At 36.1% G+C, this 19,695-nt stretch overlaps 1 protein-coding gene and 1 non-coding gene across 2 annotated transcripts in view; one reads left to right on the forward strand and one right to left on the reverse strand.

Annotated features, from left to right (window-relative positions):
• Positions 1 to 2,016: 2,016 nt before the first annotated feature.
• Positions 2,017 to 19,695, reverse strand: part of TBX18 (T-box transcription factor 18) — a 30,022-nt gene continuing 12,343 nt past the window's right edge. The window contains exons 5-8 of the mRNA XM_017509667.2: positions 15,456 to 15,623; positions 11,844 to 11,908; positions 6,073 to 6,167; positions 2,017 to 4,974 (exon numbers count right to left, since the gene is read on the reverse strand). Of these exons, the coding sequence (XP_017365156.1) occupies positions 4,250 to 4,974; positions 6,073 to 6,167; positions 11,844 to 11,908; positions 15,456 to 15,623 (1,053 nt within the window). The 3' untranslated portion in view covers positions 2,017 to 4,249. The remainder of the gene's footprint in view (positions 4,975 to 6,072; positions 6,168 to 11,843; positions 11,909 to 15,455; positions 15,624 to 19,695) is intronic.
• On the forward strand, positions 14,138 to 14,243 carry LOC119468376. The gene has a single exon (XR_005197046.1). It is a non-coding gene; the product is annotated as a U6 spliceosomal RNA (small nuclear RNA).

The following is a 19,695-nucleotide window of genomic DNA, read 5'->3' on the forward strand; positions in this document are numbered from 1 at the left end:
ATAAACTCAGTGAATTGCAAAGTAATAAACTGTCTCATATTATTGTATCTGAGTGTCAGTATGAATAAAATCCTTTGAAAAGACAAGTTCAAGAGTTTTCTCAAGGATTTAAATGTATTTTGAATGGATTTAGAATGATTTCCATATATTATAAAAGACTGCTATCCTTATTTCAAAACAAAATAATTTAATGACATGCAACTAAGAGCAACATGAAAAGGAAATTTTATTAATATCTTTTACTATTCATTATAAAGTAGCAAATACATTACTAACTGCAGTTTCCTTCTAATATTAAAATAGTAAAATTTATCTTATATAACTAAAGCACAGTTTCATTTAAAGGACAAATTCCCCATCATTCAACAAATGGAAAATAACACTGGTAGTGTTATGTTCTTTGTAGAGCCATAGATACAGTATATATACATCCAAAAATAAACAGAATATATTCCAAAAAATAATAGTTTTATAAAACTAGTTTCCAAATATTAAGCTAAATATTTATACACTAGGATCATATGAATTGGAAACTAAAAGGAATAGTAACAATTCTCATTCTAGCCATTCCTTTCACACATACCAAAATTGAGACATAAAGCGGCTAATTTTTTACCCAAAATCATGATTGAGAAATCCATAGTTCGAAACTAAGTTCTGTAATTCCCAAGGCAATGATGTTCTTGTCATACCAAAGTTCAATGAGAAGAAAGCACATTATTGAAAATCTATCAGCACGTAGGGGGATACTAAGTTTATGTATCGGTTGAATGTTTCTATACTTGAATATATTTGTTCATTTCTATCACTGATAATTTTTAAGCTTTGAGCTCCTAGAATACTGTAATCATGTCTGAGTACTTCACTCACATATTTAACCTTACTCTCAACTTACCTGAGCACTTCTTTTTAGAAAGGATGAACGATGAGAGTAAAACACAACATAGTAATAATTTAATAAAATTAATTCCTAAGGGAAAGCTTAGAAAAACCTTCATGTAGATAAGCCAATACATTTCTCATGAGGAAATCCAACACCGTGTTACACTTTACAACAAAGGATTCTTTACAAACCTCTCTAGAGACAGCATCAGAGTAGCATCCACCAGCTCTACCAAGGCTCCTGAAGAAAGTTATGAAAATTTTTAATGGCCCTATGCCAGGACTTCATGGGATACTGCAGAATTTAGTTAGGGATGTCTCTTCTTACACCTTTTCTCATGCAAATCTTTCCAGAATTGTCTTGCTACAAAAATTACTCCTTTTTGCCCCTCCAAATCAAACCTCCAGCTATCTCCAAAGCTGCTGTTTATTGATTTCACACTAAGGTGTGAGTTACTGGTAGGATTAAGTCTGGAGGGGTGACAAAGAGCTATTTACATTTTAAAAGTGAGGTTCCTTTTCCTCAAAATTTTGCTAATTGATATAAAGAGTGAGTATTATCCTTCCTTATATAGGTTACACTGTGCCCCAACCACCTCTGGAGGCCACCAAGGTTTCCTGACCTCCTACATTCCAGAAATCAAGGGTCAGCAATTGGGTGCCTCACTTGTGAAAAGCTGTTGACCTCTGGAAGGGAGCTTGTAAGGAAGCAAGTGTTAATTTTCAAAATGTGACTGGTCTTGATAGCGGCAACCTCACCCCATCATGATGTCTCTTGGAATGTTTACTAGTCAAGGGGCATAGAAGTAATCTGTCATCACTAGTCAGTGGTGCAAGTCACTCATTCTTGTAACCTTGCCTTTCTCCCCTCGACCCAAAACAAAACACACCACCCCATCCCTTCCCTCTCACATTCAAATTTTCATGTGTTCAACATTTGTCAGGGCCTTCACCTTCAATGACATGGTCAACACACCAAGAAATTATATTTAACACATGAAAAATGAACAGTAGGCCCATTTCTTTCTGCCACGTAATTGAGAGCTACAGAACTTGTGTTTGGGGTATGCATGTGTATACTTATTCTTGGAACAATATTTTTAGACACTCAAATGATTACCCTCCAAAATTATAAAAGGGTTTAATGACACACTTTAATATAATTTTAAGTAATTTTTAATAAAATACAGATGTATAATTATCAATGTATGTCATTTAATTCAGCAATAAAAGGCTAGGCTCTGAAGTGACATGGTGATTAATATTTACAGTAAAAACTAAAAGAAATAGCATTTGTACAATATTGCTAAAATTTTACCAGAAAAAAAGATTAATAAAAAATTATACTCATATTATGGTATCATCTGAAATTATCAACAAAAAGGAAAATACTCTTATTAATACATATGGGCACAGAGCATTACTTTCCTTGTTTTCTCAAGATGGAAAACTCTCTGTTCTTGAATTATATATCAAGCACTATGGCTGAGATGGACTCATTCTCATGAGGAAAATGCCTTTTCCCAAATCTTTGTCAAGCTATTAATGCCATACACAAAAATCTTATATAGATCTACCTATTTCAAATATTTCCCTATTTCAAATATTTCATGCCCCTTCAAGCTAATTTTAAATTAAAAAATGACTAATAATTTGATGAACTGCTACGGAATCCATAAGGAAATGTGTTAATATGTATAAAAAGAGTCCCATCTTGTGTAAATTCAATAGTATATCACCCTAAATATTTAACAAACCATGCTGTTTCAAAGTGAAACAGCAAATCAGGAGCTGTAACAGATCCAGGGATGAGTTAAAGCAATTCTGTTTAGCAATGAGAGGAAATCATGTTCTTTCGCTTACAATACATGAAATGTAATGGGTCAATGCACAGACATTGTATTTTGCTTTCTCCTCAGAAGGGGAATGTGCCTCATCAAGTATTCTTAGCCTTTTTAATTTATCTTATAATGTGCTATCAAAGTTACTTGTTTTTAACTCTTCAACCGTGCATATATTATTTTAGGAATTAAAAAATGTAATACTGATTTTAATTTCTCCAGTTCTGAGGTTACAAATTCTATTGAGGTTAATGGTTTTATAGTTCCTTTATCATAATTAGTATCTTCCTCCCTAGTCCTCCAAGAGGGCCTTTATAGTAATGGGCCTTGGCCTTTGCACCACAGCTCGAAAAAGACGGATTGCTGGAGATAACCTCCTGAAATTCCTTACCGAGTTATTTAACACCATACAGGCCTAGGAACTATCTGTTTTGGGAAAAACACAGGCAGAGGAACAAAGTTAAGGAGGTGAAAAGGATTCAATGTGTAGGAATTACAAGATATAAATAACTAGCATAAATGCATTTTTCTTTACTTATACACCATGGGTCAGGAAGCTCAAAGCAAAATGGAAAAAAATATTCTCAGTTTAAAAACAAACTATACAAAAACATAAGTTATAGTGAATAATATTATTACTCTTGATTTAAAAGACAGACATTTCTCATTGGAATCAATAAATTTGAGGTGGATTTATTTTCCTTTTGCCATTCCACTCGTATCACATATTCCTCCCCTGGCCTGAAAACTGGAATTTAGAAATGTTTGTAGAACATTCTTTAATGGTCTATTTAATAAGTAAAATAAGCAAAAAATCCAAAATCCTAGAAATTTGTTCTCTGCAGATGAGTAAGAACCTCTTATGTGCCCAATGGAAAGTGCAAAACAATAAAAATCACAAGCCTCTCATTTACTTTACTTAAGAAAATAATAATTGTTATGGGTTATGATTTTTTATAGACCCAAGGTCATACAGTATCTGTGGTAAATAAGAATAAGTAGGAATGAAAAAGCTGATCCTTCATGATTACAAATACCCCAGAACTAAACTAAGATTTTAACTCACACTGTCCAAAAATAACAGAAATCACAAGACTCTACATTCTGGTTATTGCTGGTTATCAACACTGAAGTATGAAACCATTTAGAGCATTTTTCTGAAAAATTAAGTTATAAGTGTTCATCTGGATAGTATTATTACCAAGTTTTAAGTTTACCATCTTGTTTTTAAAAGAGTCTGAGAACTTAAACATACTACATTCATGCCAATACTCTGAGCAACTGGATGAAGCAGGGGGAACAATAGCGGCTGTGATACTTCATATGCTATGTATATACAGCATACATATATTTAATTACAATCTCACCATGAGAAAGTAAAAAAAAAAAAAACCAGTGAGCCTTCATTTTCTATTATACATACATTTCATAAGCTACAGAGAGTTTCTTTCCACATTGCTTTTAAAAACGAAAAAGAAAGAAAATACATTAGACAGATTCGAATGTTGTTTAACTTAAAGGCTTCATCAGACCATATGTGCAGATACTTGAGATGATGACAGAGTTAAGCTTCCTAGGGTCCTAGAGTCAAAGAAACTCTGCTGACCCCCACTGCTAAGCAGGTGCACTCCTTCCACAGGGGGCAACATCTGCCGATCAGTCATGGTCCCACTTGGTGAGGACCCCAAGAAACTTCCTTGGGAAGAAACAATTTTCTCAGGACTGGCAGCCAGTTTGGGGGATGTGGAGAAGTTATATCCATACAATGCACAGGGACTGTGTAATCTGAACGTGTTATAGGAACCCTGATGGGTCTGGTTAGTGGCAAAGGCGTTGCTGGAGGGTGATGGCATGATATACTGGAGCTGGGGGGACATTCCTGAAATCTGCATGGATAAGCTGGTCTGCGGGCAGCTGAAGGTGTCCCCGTCAGTGCCACCCATGGACATGTTCACGGAGGTGCTGCTGCTCACACCCACATAAGAGGGAGTCCTGGGTGGAGTGAAGGTCTCGCCAGCCTGGTTGGTGAGCCTGTTGTAGGTCTCGGCCAAGGATGTACTGTATCGGTTGAGAGTGAGGCCCGAGCGGGCACAGGCAGAATAGTCAGCAGGGGCCAGACTACACAGCTGGCTGGTGTTGGGCCCCAGATGGAAGGCAGGAGAGGAGCAAGAGGAGCCAGACAAAAGGTGAGGATGAGTGGCAGGAACGCCATTCCCAGTGCCTTGGAGCAAGGTGGAGGAACTTGAATTGCCTACAAAAGAAGTTGAAATGTAAAGAATGACTCCATAGTCATCCTTTCCTTTCAATTTTGTAAATGTGAGCTAGACACAGCTTGTTACAAGGCAAAGGTTGGGGGAACGCTACAAAGATGAAAAGAAGATGGTCTCAGCTTTCAAGGAATTATCTGGTTGGAAAATCTCATTTCCAATTAGAAAACAGGTTGTTGAATCACACGCTAACACAACTGCAGAGGTCCAACAAATAAACAGTCCTGTGAAACTTAGAGACGGTAGTTAACCCTCTGTCTGTCCGACCAATGGTGGCGATGGTGCCCTCTGGATCTGCTCGCAGATTGATGTTTGTAAACTTGACAGAATTTAAGGGGAGAGAAGAATTCCAAAGGGCTGGACAGGTTGTAAAACCTACATTGCTCTAGTGATGGTGTTTTATACAGTGCCTCAAAATAATCTAAAAGCCCAGTCCAACCAATGGTAATTGTCTGAATTCCAGCATGGTAAATTCTCACTGGAAGCTGGGCAGGATGGTGGTAAAAAGCCTGAATGTAGAAGTGAGCTCAGAGTGTTATCTATGGAGCAGACCAGAGAGGAAGCAACATCTCTTTCCATGCAGCTCCCTCTGAGAAGAAACCAGCCCTGTGCTGCTGAGAAATATTCCGAGATGAGCCCAGGAGGTCTGTCTGAATGTGCCTGACCTTCTCATCATTAACCCAACAGAAGAACCCTGCCCAGTGGCAATTCTGCTGAAGAAAGAAAATAAACAAGATGTGAAGAAAGGGTGAACTGGGGCCACCATCAACAATTTCTTGTGAAGTACACCTGGCATCAGGGCCCACAAGTCCACCTCTAATATTAATACGAGATTTAAGGATGAAGTAAAGGTCATGAAATATATAAACAGTCTAAGATACCTAAGATTTAATCTGTGACCATGGCAGCCATTTTTTTCCTGATCCATCTCCATACCATGCAGAAGACAGATGGAATCTGTAGAACAATGTTGGTGATGAGGTCGTTATTATAAGTATAAATAATGACTTGTATACTTTTACTGCCTGAGCTTCTAGGCAGGCATAGGCTTTCTATATGACCCAGGAGACTTTGTAAGTTACCTTGCTTGGGAATTCCAGGAATATCTTCAAAGGTGAGAGTCCGTAGTGAAGGTCGCCAGAATGCATATGATTCCACCAAGGCTTCCAAACCCATTCTAAATGGAAGGGTTAGGATAGAGGTGGACAAAAGAAGTCTAGTTAGGAACATTTGGAGCTATCACCAGCAGCAAGCATCTCAAAACAACAGTGGCACTGACAGTACTCCCCACACTGTCAGGTTAGGAGCTTGCCACAAGCAAGAAGAAATGCTTCAGCAATGGGCTAACATTCTGTCACCAGCAGGACAGACTTGAAACCACCCACCCAAGATGACTGTTAACATTCTCAGGAAAACTCAGCTGACCTGAGGGGTGAAAAGCTGTTCCCTTGGGCAAAGGAGGTGACATCCTGGCTGCTGTGAGTCCAAGGCTCTGCTGTGATCTGGAATACACCCTCTATCCCTGTCCAGCTACTTCTCCTTCTAAGTGAGGAAGGCATTGCCACAAAAGCACATTCCTAGAAAACCAGCTCTTTTCCAAGAGGCATTACTGCTCATCATTTGGTGCCTCAGCAGCCAGCTCAGGGGAGCACTCATCCAAAGAAGACTGACTTCTTTCTCAGGAGCAAAATCTCCACCACACACAGTGTAGCCAGGCTGGGCTCCTACCAGCAACAGGAGGGCCATGAAGAGATGGCACTGGCCTCTCCCTGCAGTGTGTGGGAGGAGAACAGGAAGGTGGCCTTACAGGGCTATCTGGTATATGGGGTTACTATTAACATCACAAATTATTTTAAAGTCCTGAAATACACTTAATGAATGGATACTTAAAGAGACAGGATAAGTTTGACACATGACGTACGTATATTTTAAAACAAGGCCAACTACTCTACATATATCAACCAACTCCTACCATTAATGATTCAAACTTCCCCTTTGTATAGCAAGCTAAATCCTCTGGGTTCTGGGAATGAGGCCCTTCACTCAACTACACCAGTCTCAAGACAGCCACACCTGAGACCTCATCACTCTTTCTTCAACCACCTCAGCCCTAGGCAATTTGTTGATCTAGATAACATTACTTTTCACAAAACCTGTGGCTCCACTGTAGAAAATACTTGCATCCTGGGATTTCCAATGATATTCAGCTGTCTCCTGTGTGATTTCAGGTATCTTTAATAGCTTGACTGAAGGTGCTACCTCCTCTTAAGTCCCTGCACCTCAAGTCATAACCTGCAAACTAAGACTAGAGGAAACCACCCCAGAGAGTCATACCATACACACAATATAATGAAACCTCTCTAAACACCAGAGGTAAGTGATTTGTGCAGACAAAACTATCTTACACTACTTGTCCATCTGTTCCAAGGCTTCACACACAGAATTTGCTTCTCCAGAGTGTTCAGAGTATAAGGTCTGTTAATTGACTTCTGTACTCACTCTGGAGGAATATATCTACCCCATCTTAGTGACAGAATGTGTAGCTCTACATGTGTGGAGGGGAGATGTGTATACATACACAGGGTTGCATGCATGAACACACCTCATGAGGCTGCACATAAACCTGACTCATCTCTAAGTCACAGGCTCTGGGGGTGCAGCTCTGGGAGCACTTCAAAGAGACGTCTGTAGCCCCACAGAGGGGATAGTGCAGGGCTGCCAAAGAAAAGAGCAGAGCACAGAGGGGACCTGCACCTGCTCCACCTGGGCTACCCTGAGAGAGAACAAAATCTGGCTTCTGATATAATCAATGTGCACAGAGAGAATTATTTAGGGGTAAGGACACTAGATTGGGGTCAGAAGGACTAGGCTGGCACTGCAACTCACTAAAACTCATTGTCTGACCTTAAGTAAATTTGCTAATCTCCCTGGACTTCAGTTTCTCTCAAAGAGAGGATGAGATTACCCCTATAAGTCCTAACATTGTTTCATTCTAAGTGATTTTTTTCCAAACAAGGCATTGTATCTATGGCCAAACTACAAGCCAAATCCAAGTTCATGCCACTCGATAATATTTTCTGTACCGGTGTATTGATTTCTGGGCAGTTTGGCAGATGTGGTCAGTTCCAAACCTCATGTTGCCTATGGGTGTATTTAACACTGGACTGTTGAACTCTGGGTGATGTTTAGCTGATTACCCTCTATTCAATTTATCCCAATACTAAATTTTGTGACTTTCTAGAAATAAGATGATTTTAAATGCAAAAGATTGTTAAGACACAGCTTAATATAAAACAGCTTTTTATTACCACACAGATGAGTTTGAGTAATTGCTGTTTTAAATATCAAAGGTACTAAGGTGATTATAGAGCGGTCTTGAGGGGAGTTTACTAAGATGATTAACAAGCATCCACTGGACTTAGAAACTGATTGACTATAGAGATGTATCTTACTGCATCATTCGCTTTGGCAGTATAAACTTTATTATGATTCAAATACAAATCCATAAACTAAATTCTTAGAGAGAAGTTATTGATCATTGTAAATATATAACCCTAAGCTTTAAAGAGATGCTCTAAAGGTGACATAGCTACAAATGATCTGATATGGAGCAATCAGTATTTTTTCTGAGGCTGCTGTTTCACACTGCAAGTTCCAGAAAGGATTTCAGATATTTTGCAGGAAACAGTTATAAAGTATTTATTAGCTGAATCTGGACATTTTTAAAAAAGCCTTCATTTTCTCCAGTAATGGAGACCTTTCCCAGCTAGTTAAAGAAAAGATAAAAGGCACCTCCTGCAGGAGTGCAGCCAAGGCGATAATTTATACAAGATGCCTTTGAACAATTTCCACATTTTATCACCACCCTAATTTATGCTATCAAATGGCCAAGTTTATTTAGTTAAATGGTTATGTTTTTCCTGAAGTATTTAAAGAGAAGAAATTTTTGTACCTTCCTGAGTAAAAAATTTTATAGGGTTAAACCTAAGGCCTAACTGAAGAATGAAACTATTCTCAGCACATAAATTCTCTCTCACATAGCAAATGTCTTGCAGGAGAGCTTTTAAGGGCCGAAGCTACTGATTCCTGTAAAATAGGCTGTGGAGCTATAAATAGCCAGAAAAGGATAATTTTTAATTAAGGCAAATTGTTTTATAAAGTTTAAACAATCACAAGTCTATGTTTATTTCTTGTCCAGGTCAATTTGCATATTTCATATACAGGGTAGGGGAAATAAAAATAGAATTTGTTTTAAAAAACATTAATAACAGCACAATAGAACCAGGGGTATGTTAAACTTTTTTTCATAGTCTTACTTCTCTACTAATATATTTTAAAAATCATGCCCCTCCATGCCCATGCTCCCCAAACCACTGTGCCCTCCACAAAGCCTTACATATAACTTGGTCTTTTTAAAGGAAACTAATATATAAGTTAGAAATGTTCACAGGTGGCTGAATTATCTCTTCTCCAAATGTGTCTTTTGCATTTGTCAATGGGAAATGTTACAGTCAGATTTTTAAATAGAGGAATAATAATTTATAGATATTTAGCATTCCAAAGTGAGAAGTACTGGTAAATAGCTTATCTATAATAAGCAAGAGAGTTTCAGCAAGGAAAAAAGTTGAAACTTTGTTTCACTAGCAAGAAAACCACATATAGGCTCAATATGCTTTTCATGTACTATAATATTGTTTAAACACTTGGAAAGAATAGAAATTTTAAATTTTAACAAAATTTTAAAAGCATTAAAACATAATTCACTGTCTTCTGTATGTTCCTCCAAAACTTTTAAAGCTTTAGAGTCAGGAAAGAAACAGTAACAAGCACCATGGATGTCATGCGTACATACTCCTGAAATAGCCAAAGGGATAGTAAAATCCATACCAAAGCTAGCATTTTGACTTCACCATATCAAACAACAGGCCTAGTATTTTATAGTCAACATTACCACTGTCTTTTTCACTGACCAAACTTAAGTAACCAAATGTATTTTCACTATGCTGAATATCTAGAATTCTTCCTGAAAACTTGTCATATGCATCTATCATCTCACTTCTTGTATACAATATGCCTTTGAACGACTTCCACTGCACTATATTGTTGTACTGAACTACATTGGAGTAGAGTCATATCAATAAATTCATTCACTATTATCTGTTTGAAATATACTTTTAAAAGTATTTTAAATTTATCCTTTCAAAAATGAACTGACTGTACACAAGCATGTGACCCCTGAGTCCGTAGCAGTGAAACTATATCCGAACTGACAGGTTGGATATGGTTTGGTTGTATATTCTTCAAGCCTGAGTATTTCTCTCCTGGAATTTCAATGTTTTAATAAATTCCTTTTCTACTTAAGAAAAAAAACTGAAAGTAATACAAGACCCTTAAATGGACAAATACTATTCTGCTGTAACAAAAATCACAAAATAATTACATCAAAGCATTTGTCAAGGTAGAATAGGAGTCATCCCAAAGGTTCTCTTCAGTCACCTCACTACATGGCCATCTCCAGTTATTAAATGATGGTTCGATTTCATCTAATTTTCAGAAACACCTCTGAAAAACAAGGTTAATCAGGGCTAATGTAACAAAACAAAAGCCAAATAATTTTTTTTCTCTACATTGAAACAGACATCTAAAAAACAAAATAATTTCAATACAGCAGACAACTTTTATGTGTTAGGAATATCTATAAAGTTTCCTACAGAGTGAAAAATTTCAGAGGAAATCCCTGATTTAAGTCTCCCTGATTTACCTGCACTAAATTGAAGGCTACTCTACTCTTAGTGCATTTTAGCTGCATTTCAGTTCTCATGTTGCATGGTGTTTCAATGATGCCACCGCATATGAAAATGGCACCACATCTCTGCAAGCCCTTGAGTGTATTCTGAGACAAACTCTGTCCCCCATCTTGTCTAATTAATCAACTGAAAGAACTAAGAATCTGGATTGTTTTCCCTCTAAAATTTCAAATGGAACTGTTTCTAAAATAATTGGGGATTTTCAAGGATTATTAGAATAATTTCAGGAATAAAGTAATAAAGATTGTTAAAACACTCTTTTTAAAAAAATAAGCTACTTTTAAACACGTTTAAGTAGAAGGATTACTCCAAAAAGGCATTTGCAGAAGTGTAGTCTATTATTACTTTCTCTCACTACTTACTAACAGTTATTTTAGAAAATGTTATATTGAACTATACTGGAGTAGAGTCATATCAATAAATTCAAAAACCCTTCAGCACATAGATTAGGTGATCCACTTTTTGATAAAAGTAATAGAGTGGAATTCATCATTGTGGCTCTACCACTTAGTACAAACACCACAAAATGTGAAACAGAAAAAATAAAGTGTGTGGCTGTCAGCAGAGCCAAGACAAATTTGAAAACTAAAAAACATGAGCTCTCTTGGCAACGGAGAGTAATTTCATATTCCAGCTGGATATATGACTTAACGAAAGAACCTATCATACTCCACAGACAATATAGATAGTTGCATCATCACCAAAGAAATTTTAAACCAACAGTAGAGGCAGAGGATATTTAATTGGGATACTGAAGCCTCTGTGCCTGTAAGGGCAGGCTTCTTCAAGGCCCCATTCAGAAACAGCATGCAGTATATACCCTGAGAGCCTCCATTTTCAGCTCAGTATCACACATGAACATTCACCTTAGGGTAGGTTGCACCATTACACTACAAAAATAAGTTACCTTCAAGGCACAATGGTTCTCATCAGAAATGATTTCATTATCAAATTAGTAAATTTAGCCATTTACTTTGTAATAGAAAATTCATAATAAAATATCAAACATGCTTATCACAACCAGAATGGTCTTCACTAAGACCCACCTGTTGCGCCCAGAGTCTCGGAAGCCTTTAGCAAATGGATTCCTATCAATCTTCAGGCGAGTAATCTGCAGAGTAGGAAAAAAAAAAACAAATCTTACATAAATGTCAAGTAAGGTTCTTACTTGATTGCAGAACTACAATAACTCAAAAATTAACTGTTACAGGACTCTATCGTATGCCCCTCTTTCATTCCTCAAGTTTTTAAATATCCTAGCAGTAAAGCAAAAGAAAATTTCGGAAATCATCTAGAACATTCATCTGCTATAAAAAAGATACTTCATTCCTTTTCAATCTGCATTAATAGATATAAATTTGTTTTGTTTTTAATATTCCTGGAAAAGGAGATTCTGAATCATCCGTTGGTAACTTGCCCTATATTTGACAATGCCCTGTGAACTGAAGTTTTTCCCTTTAACTCTGAGACATGGTTTAATCCTGTTTCTCTCTCAATAAAGGTAATGAGGTGTAACTCCTATTCAACTTCTATTCAACAGCCATTTAAATGTTAAGCTCCTACACAGCTTTCTCTTCTTCAAAATTAGGTAATAATATACACACCCCTTTAATTTTCTGCCTCTGTGTTTTTCTTTGTCTCTCCTTTAATATTCTTTGTGGCTCTTATATGAAAGTCTTATTCTTTTATCTGTGGAGTCCTAACCTAGTCAGAGCACTACAGTGAATGTCCAACCAGAGGTAACCGCTACTTGAAGGTTCTAATGACATCAAATCTCAAACTACATGGAATAAAAATAAATTATGCTTTAATTTTATTTTTTAACTTTCTTTCAAAATAAACTGTATTGTATTATATTGAGGTGTACAACATACTATGAGATATGTAGATAGTGAAATGGTTCCTATATGTGATGTTTTAGTTTTAACAGAAGTTCTAATTTGTTGACTGATAATCAGCTTTTCGCCCACTAAGACACCAAGAGTTAGGGGGAAATTTTTTACAAATGATTTAATCATCTCCATTAATACTTTGGTTTTTTTTAGTTGTGCCATCCTGAATTTGACACTAATAAATAACATCCCATCTGTTTATTATCAGATCTATACTTTGCTCACAGGAATTTACAGCCTATTTTCTAAGAGACACATCATGTTTTGCCTTCTAAATTCCTGGGCTTAATGAACTCTACAAAGTTAATGAACAAACTTCTAATTGCACCATCTTGGCTAAGGACAAAAACTGTTGGATAAAAGACATCTGCAGTCCCCCTGCATTGCCTGTGCACACTCTCCAATCGGCCACGCAACACTTAAGACACATGTGTTCCATATGATGTTATCTTAGTATGTGGATAAAACTACATTATAAATGATATAATGAAAGGGTTTGCTAATTAAGTCATCATGTCTGCCACTCTGTCATTGAAGGAATTCTTCTTTATAGGTCAATACAGCTCAATTTCTGTTTATAAAAATAATGTTTAAAAAACATTAAGCAATGTAAATGTTCATTTAAAATATTGTTTTTAAAAAAGTACAGATTTATATAATGATGCCTTGTCAAAACAAAGATATAACACAATTACTATCATTATTTGTATTACTAACATATGTATTGAGTGCATAAAATGTACGCTGTGCTTAGTTTTATGTATACTACTCATTTAATTACTAGAGCAACTCATATATAGGTATTGTCTCAGTTTTGTGTTTTATTTTAAACTGAAGCTTAAGTAACCCAGACCCACAGGCTGCAGAGCTCATGCTATTAACCACTAGTCTGCTTACAATGTTCCATAAGTTCTTAAAAACAGTTGCCAGGAAACTAAAAAGTAAATATGATTGTACTTTACCATTATCAATTTCCCTTCTAATCTGTTCACCATCTTAATCAACTCCTCAATGTTCACTAATTAGTGTTAGTCACAACATATGCCAAAAGCTGAATGCATTGCATTTACTGTACCACAGAGGATGGAAGAAAATACACAAAGAGCATAGTTAATTCTTGTGTGAGAGAGAGACAAAAAGAGGAGATGGAAAAAGAGAGAGACGATGAATTGAGATTATTAAAAGGATACTAAGTGCCTCTGCTATTTTCTCCTCATGCATTGCTTTTTCTCCCCAAAAATCATTCTCTGCCCTAATATGTTTAAACATATTAAATATATAATAATATATTTAATATAATTATATTTAATATATTACATATTATTGTATAGCATATTATACAATTTATATATTTATAATTTTAATATATTTAATATAAAATTATAAATATGTATTAAATATATAATTATAAATATATAATACATTAAGTATGCTATATTAAACATATTGTGCTCACTTTGGCAGCACATATACTAAACTGGAACAACACAGAGAAGATCAGCATGGTCCCTGCACAAGGATGACACATAAATTCATGAAGCATTCCATAAATATATATATAACATTAAATATATTTCAATATATTGTTAAATATATTATAGTAAATATATTTTACATAGCATTAAAATATTGATATATTTGGTAATATATTAATAAATATACATCAAATATATTTTAATATATTAAATATATATTAATATATTTTAATATAGCATTAAATATATTATCTCTGGACCTTCTAAAACTTGCATTTCTTCTTCCTTCCTAAAAGTTTACAAAAGAGTGGCAACATAAGTGTGAGAGGACAGAACAGCTTCAGCTGTGGGACTGATGTATATAATAAGTCCACACCGATAAGAGTTATTGAGCCTCTCGGCCCAAAGAACACATGGGCTAGGATCCAAATTTTCTAAGAAGCTTTATAACAACAGAAACCACAATAGAGAGATTAAAAAGCTTTAAATTTGTAATTAAAATGTATCTAAATGTAAAGAGAAATGGAGACCTAAAACAATTCTGCTGACCACTGAAATAATAATTTAAAAAATATACCACAGACCATATTGGCTTACATTACATGGGTATTTCTTGAAACTGGCTGGAATTCCACCATGGATTACATATTGCCTCTGATTCAATTCTCCACCTAACTGACACATATAGACATAGCCTTAGATAAATATGCATGTTTACCCATATAGAAAAGAAATATTTCACTTCTCAAATTATGTCTAACTTTATGAAATGCTTATTCTACCACTGCTGATCTCTCAAGACTACAAGCATGTTTGTCATCCTCTATCACAATTAAAGCCTGTCTTGAAAGAAACAGCCCTTTTGTATATGTACCAAAACGACTCTAGAGGTTGAATTCTTCTGAAATATTTTTAGACTGTGGTTTTGAAATAAAGTGACTTATCAAGTCTTATGCTCTATTATACAATTCATTTTTAATATTTTGCATATCTATTTTCTAGGCAATACAAATACACTATAGTTTTAATTATGATATCATAATTTCATAGCTCAAAATAGAAAGTAAACCTACACTGTCAGTCACAAGACATGGTTTGTCGTCATCATTAGAGTAGCCTTACTTGGGGAATCATGGATAAGAAACTGTTGTTCATATATATATATATACACACATTGAATGTCATATATGGCAAATGCTTTATTCATAACATTGAGAATGAGAATGACAGCTAACTTCCTCACTTCCCCTGAAATCAAAGTCTGCAAAGATACCAATTCTGAGAACAATACCTGCTGATTCTGATAGGCAGTGACAGTTGTGAAGACAGTTTCTGGAAAGGAGAATGCCTTTACTCCCTCCCCGGATGGAACAGGCTTGATGGGAGAAAGATCATCTCCACAGTCTTTACGGATGACGTGCACTCGCGGTTGGTATTTGTGCATAGAATGAAGAATAATCTATATCAAATAAGGAAAAGGCAAATTTATCAGGAGCCTCTGCCCAATCTCAACACCATGACTAAATATTTAATGTGTACAATCAATTCTGATTGGTAATTATTTTCAAGGATGCAGAGGTATCAATTTAATAAGGTACATCAGAACTGGAGAGGAAAGGCTAAGAAGTTATTTGTAAAATGTACATAAGAATACAAAATAAAGGCCAGGTGCGGTGGCTCATGCCTGTAATCCCAGCACTTTGGGAGGCCGAGGCGGGTGGATCACAAGGTCAAGAGATCAAGACCATCCTGGTCAACATGGTGAAGCCCCGTCTCTACTAAAAATACAAAAATTAGCTGGGCATGGTGGCGCGCGCCTGTAGTCCCAGCTACTCGGGAGGCTGAGGCAGGGGACAGGAGAATTGCTTGAACCCAGGAGGTGGAGGTTGCGGTGAGCGAAGATGGCACCATTGCACTCCAGCCTGGGTAACAAGAGCGAAACTCCGTCTCAAAAAAAAAAAAAAAAAAAAAAAACAAAAAAAAAAAAAAAAAAAAAAAAAAAAAAAAGAATACAAAATAAAAAGCACTATTTTAGTGAAACTGTGTGTGCAACCATGTGAACTTAACAACAAATTTTCTATTGCTAAAGCCACAGGAATAAATTAATACACATTTTATTTATAATGAGCCCAACAGAACACAGAGTCCAAACCAATAAAACTACAAATGAGACTGAAATCATTATTTAAATTGCACCACACCCATACCCTAAAAAATAAGCATTTGCAGACAAGATTTTTTTCAGAGGAAATTTTTTCCCAATTCGTGACTACATATGTCTATTCAAGGGCAAAGGGAATTTTAAGGACACTCTAGCATCTGTTTTTTTGCATGGCTCACAAAGTCTCTGGTTGGGAGTGCCCAATGTCTGTGCCTCCATCACAATGAGGCTTTCATCACTCCGACTTCAGAGAACAGACAAGCTGGCCCTCTCAGATGCTGTTGGGGAAACCTGATAATATGGTTCAACTACCTTCTACCCAAGGAGTCCACATCTGAGAATTTATCCTAAGAAAATATTACAAATTCAGAAAAGCTTTTTATGTACAAAGATGGGCATCGCATTATTTTTAACAGAAGCCTATAAACCACTTACATATCCAACATAAGTAACTCAGGTGAATGAAACCCACACAAAGAAATACAGCATTTTTTTTACCATATAATTAAATGATACTTTTAAAATCTTAAATTTTAAAAATGACCTACATTGTTTATAAACTTGTCACAACTACATAAAGTAAAAAGGACCCATACAAAGATACCAACAGTGATTGCCTCTAGATGGTGGAATTGTGAGTGAACTTTTTCTTCTTTATATGTTCTATGCTTTAAAGGCTGATGGGGTAGGGTGAAGAAATAGCTTCAACCAGTGGGATTTTCTACTGGCTGCTGGGATTCCATATTCAGGTATTCATTTAGGAGTTTCCATAAGAAACCTGCATTTTTCCTGGGCTGTAAGATTTGAATTCAGTTTCTGGGACATCATGAATTTGGAAAACAAATGCTTAGAGAAAAGTCTTAGAAAAATGCAGTGGATGGCCTGTCTTGTGTTTAGGATGTGGGCAGTTTAAAAAGACACATTCAGAATATTTGCTCAGTCCAAACACAGACTGTCCTATATCTGGAAAGTGTGTTTGCTGCCACAAGATTCTTTACCTTTCAGCAGCAAACAGCACTGTGGCCAAGATTCTTTTTCACCCTACAGTTTTCCTTCTATCAGTGGAAGAAATGCCTGGATAGCACATCTAATGATCATGCCAACCAGATACACTAGGAGAGAAAGCATGAGTATGAAGAAAGGACAAGAGGGGAAACCAGCCCTCATCATCACCTGGGGACGCATGCAAATCTTCAACCTCAGGAAAATTCTCTTTCCAGAAATTCTGGAAATTTCTCTTTGTTCTATGTAAAGGGTAGAATTGTAATGACCCATTAGTGGCTCACCAAATCAACATAAAGGGTTGCAACCAGAAATTTTTTTAATAAGTAGAAAATAAAATGCATATCTTGCTGTTAGGTAGAAGGTTTGAAAAACACAGAAGCAACATTTAATTCTAATGATACTAAGTATCTGCACCCTCTAAACAGATTTTTAGTGAATATAGAATATTTTTATTCCCATTACTTTTGTCTATTACGTGAGTAATATGTTCACTAATCCTCATTTAAAAAGGTATAATCTAAATCTAAGTTTATATTCTTGGAAGCACAGTATCTTCGCAGGGTTGAAATGTATCTTGCGGACATTTGGACCCAGTAGTTACTCTATTTCAGAACTATATTAGGAAAAAGGAGTAGGCGAGATGGATTCTAAGGTCTATTTGCTGCCCTCCAATTAGAGGTGCTTCCCTTCCCTGCTTGATAAGCAGAGTTCTGTGTGACATTACGTTAGACATAGTTAAGTCTGAAAAAACTGACATTAACACTCCAACTTATAGATGGGAAGCTAACGTCTACATAAGCAAGAGAATTCTGAATCCTCAAGGCTGAACCTGGAAGCTGGGTCCCATGGCCCATGGCTCATGGCTCATCCTCCCACCACCACATTCATGTGGATTCAGTATGAATTCATATTTTGTGGGCAGACATCATCACAGGGCAAGGCCCAACAAAAGAAACATAAAAAAAGGGTCTCAACCTATAGAAGCAGTTAACTAAGCCCCATCTGGCATCTCATCAGTTAACATACTCTTTGACATGCTCTTTTTATATAAAAATACAAAACAGCATATGACCAATCATATCATAGCAACTGTTAACATTAACTCTGCTTTTCCCCCTCCCTATTTCTTAATTAATTTCTCTCATTAGAAAGTAATATTCACTTGATATCTTGGGGAGTAGAGGAGTTTAAAGGAGAGTTCTTCCTCTTCTCCAAGTTAAGAAACAAAATGCCACTGGTAAGCAAACAACAAGGAACGAAACAATGAAATTTAAACTCCCAGGGAGACTAGTATATCTTTTAGAAACAAATTTCTCGCAGAAGAAAAACTGGATAATGCCTACGTTACATTAAACAAACAAAAATAAATGCATAGCCAATTTCAGAAGATTGGATTGAGTTGTTACGAAAGAAACAAAATTTCATTTGTGTTTCTTTTTACTAGTCAATGAAAAGCGGGTTCTTGTTTTATGAAGATTGTTTTCTCAAGCAGATTTCTCCATATAGTCACATATTATTTTAAAGTTACTTTTTTAATATCCTTACCCTTCAAAAAAGACTTCAAATGGGGTATATTGGAGAGGATACAGAAATGGCTGATGTATGTCTTTGTTTGCATGTTAAGGAGTAATTATCGATAGTAATCTGAAGATTGCTCAAGGAAAATAATATATATTCAGTATTATCTACAAGAATTTCATGTATCCCTGGATTTTGGGGGGGACTGAGAAGCTTCAGTTCTTCTTTGTAAGACAGCATTATGTGCTTTTTAACGTCTCGTATGGTCCTAGGTTCAGTCAAATCACTGCAAGGATTTGATTACTGCAATCATTTTGTGTTAAATGAATAAAAGTCCCAGGTCTCCACGGAGTTCTCAAGTCACTATGCTGCACACTTGCAGAGATTTGGCAGAGTAAAACTAGGAACCGAGAAGAAAAAAAAAGCAATTTAGAAAGCAAGCTAGAAAATCATCTCTCATTTGAGTCTATAGCTTTACTAATTACAGGTCAGTGTTAACTTCCTTTGGAATTGGGGGCTCTGATGTGGGCAGGGGCAGAAGGGGTGAACAATTTGATTATTAACTGTCAAACTTATAATCATGAATCCTCAAAAAAATTTTGCTTATTTAATAGAGCAAATAGAACCAGGAGAACCACTGGCCTTATAAACAAGAAGACACAATATGATGTCCATCTCCAAAACACAAATAATTCTATGTGATGTACAATGTTCAATGTTCTCTGATTTGTTTACAAGGATTATTTTTTGACGTTTAGCTAGCAGCATAGTCACACCAAGTCCATAAATACAGACTGTTTTGCAGGTACAGGCTAATACATTGTGAGTCAAAAACAAAAAGCACAGC

Source organism: Cebus imitator, unplaced genomic scaffold (genome assembly GCF_001604975.1).
Source record: "Cebus imitator isolate Cc_AM_T3 unplaced genomic scaffold, Cebus_imitator-1.0 Scaffold418, whole genome shotgun sequence".
Taxonomy (NCBI): domain Eukaryota; kingdom Metazoa; phylum Chordata; class Mammalia; order Primates; family Cebidae; genus Cebus; species Cebus imitator.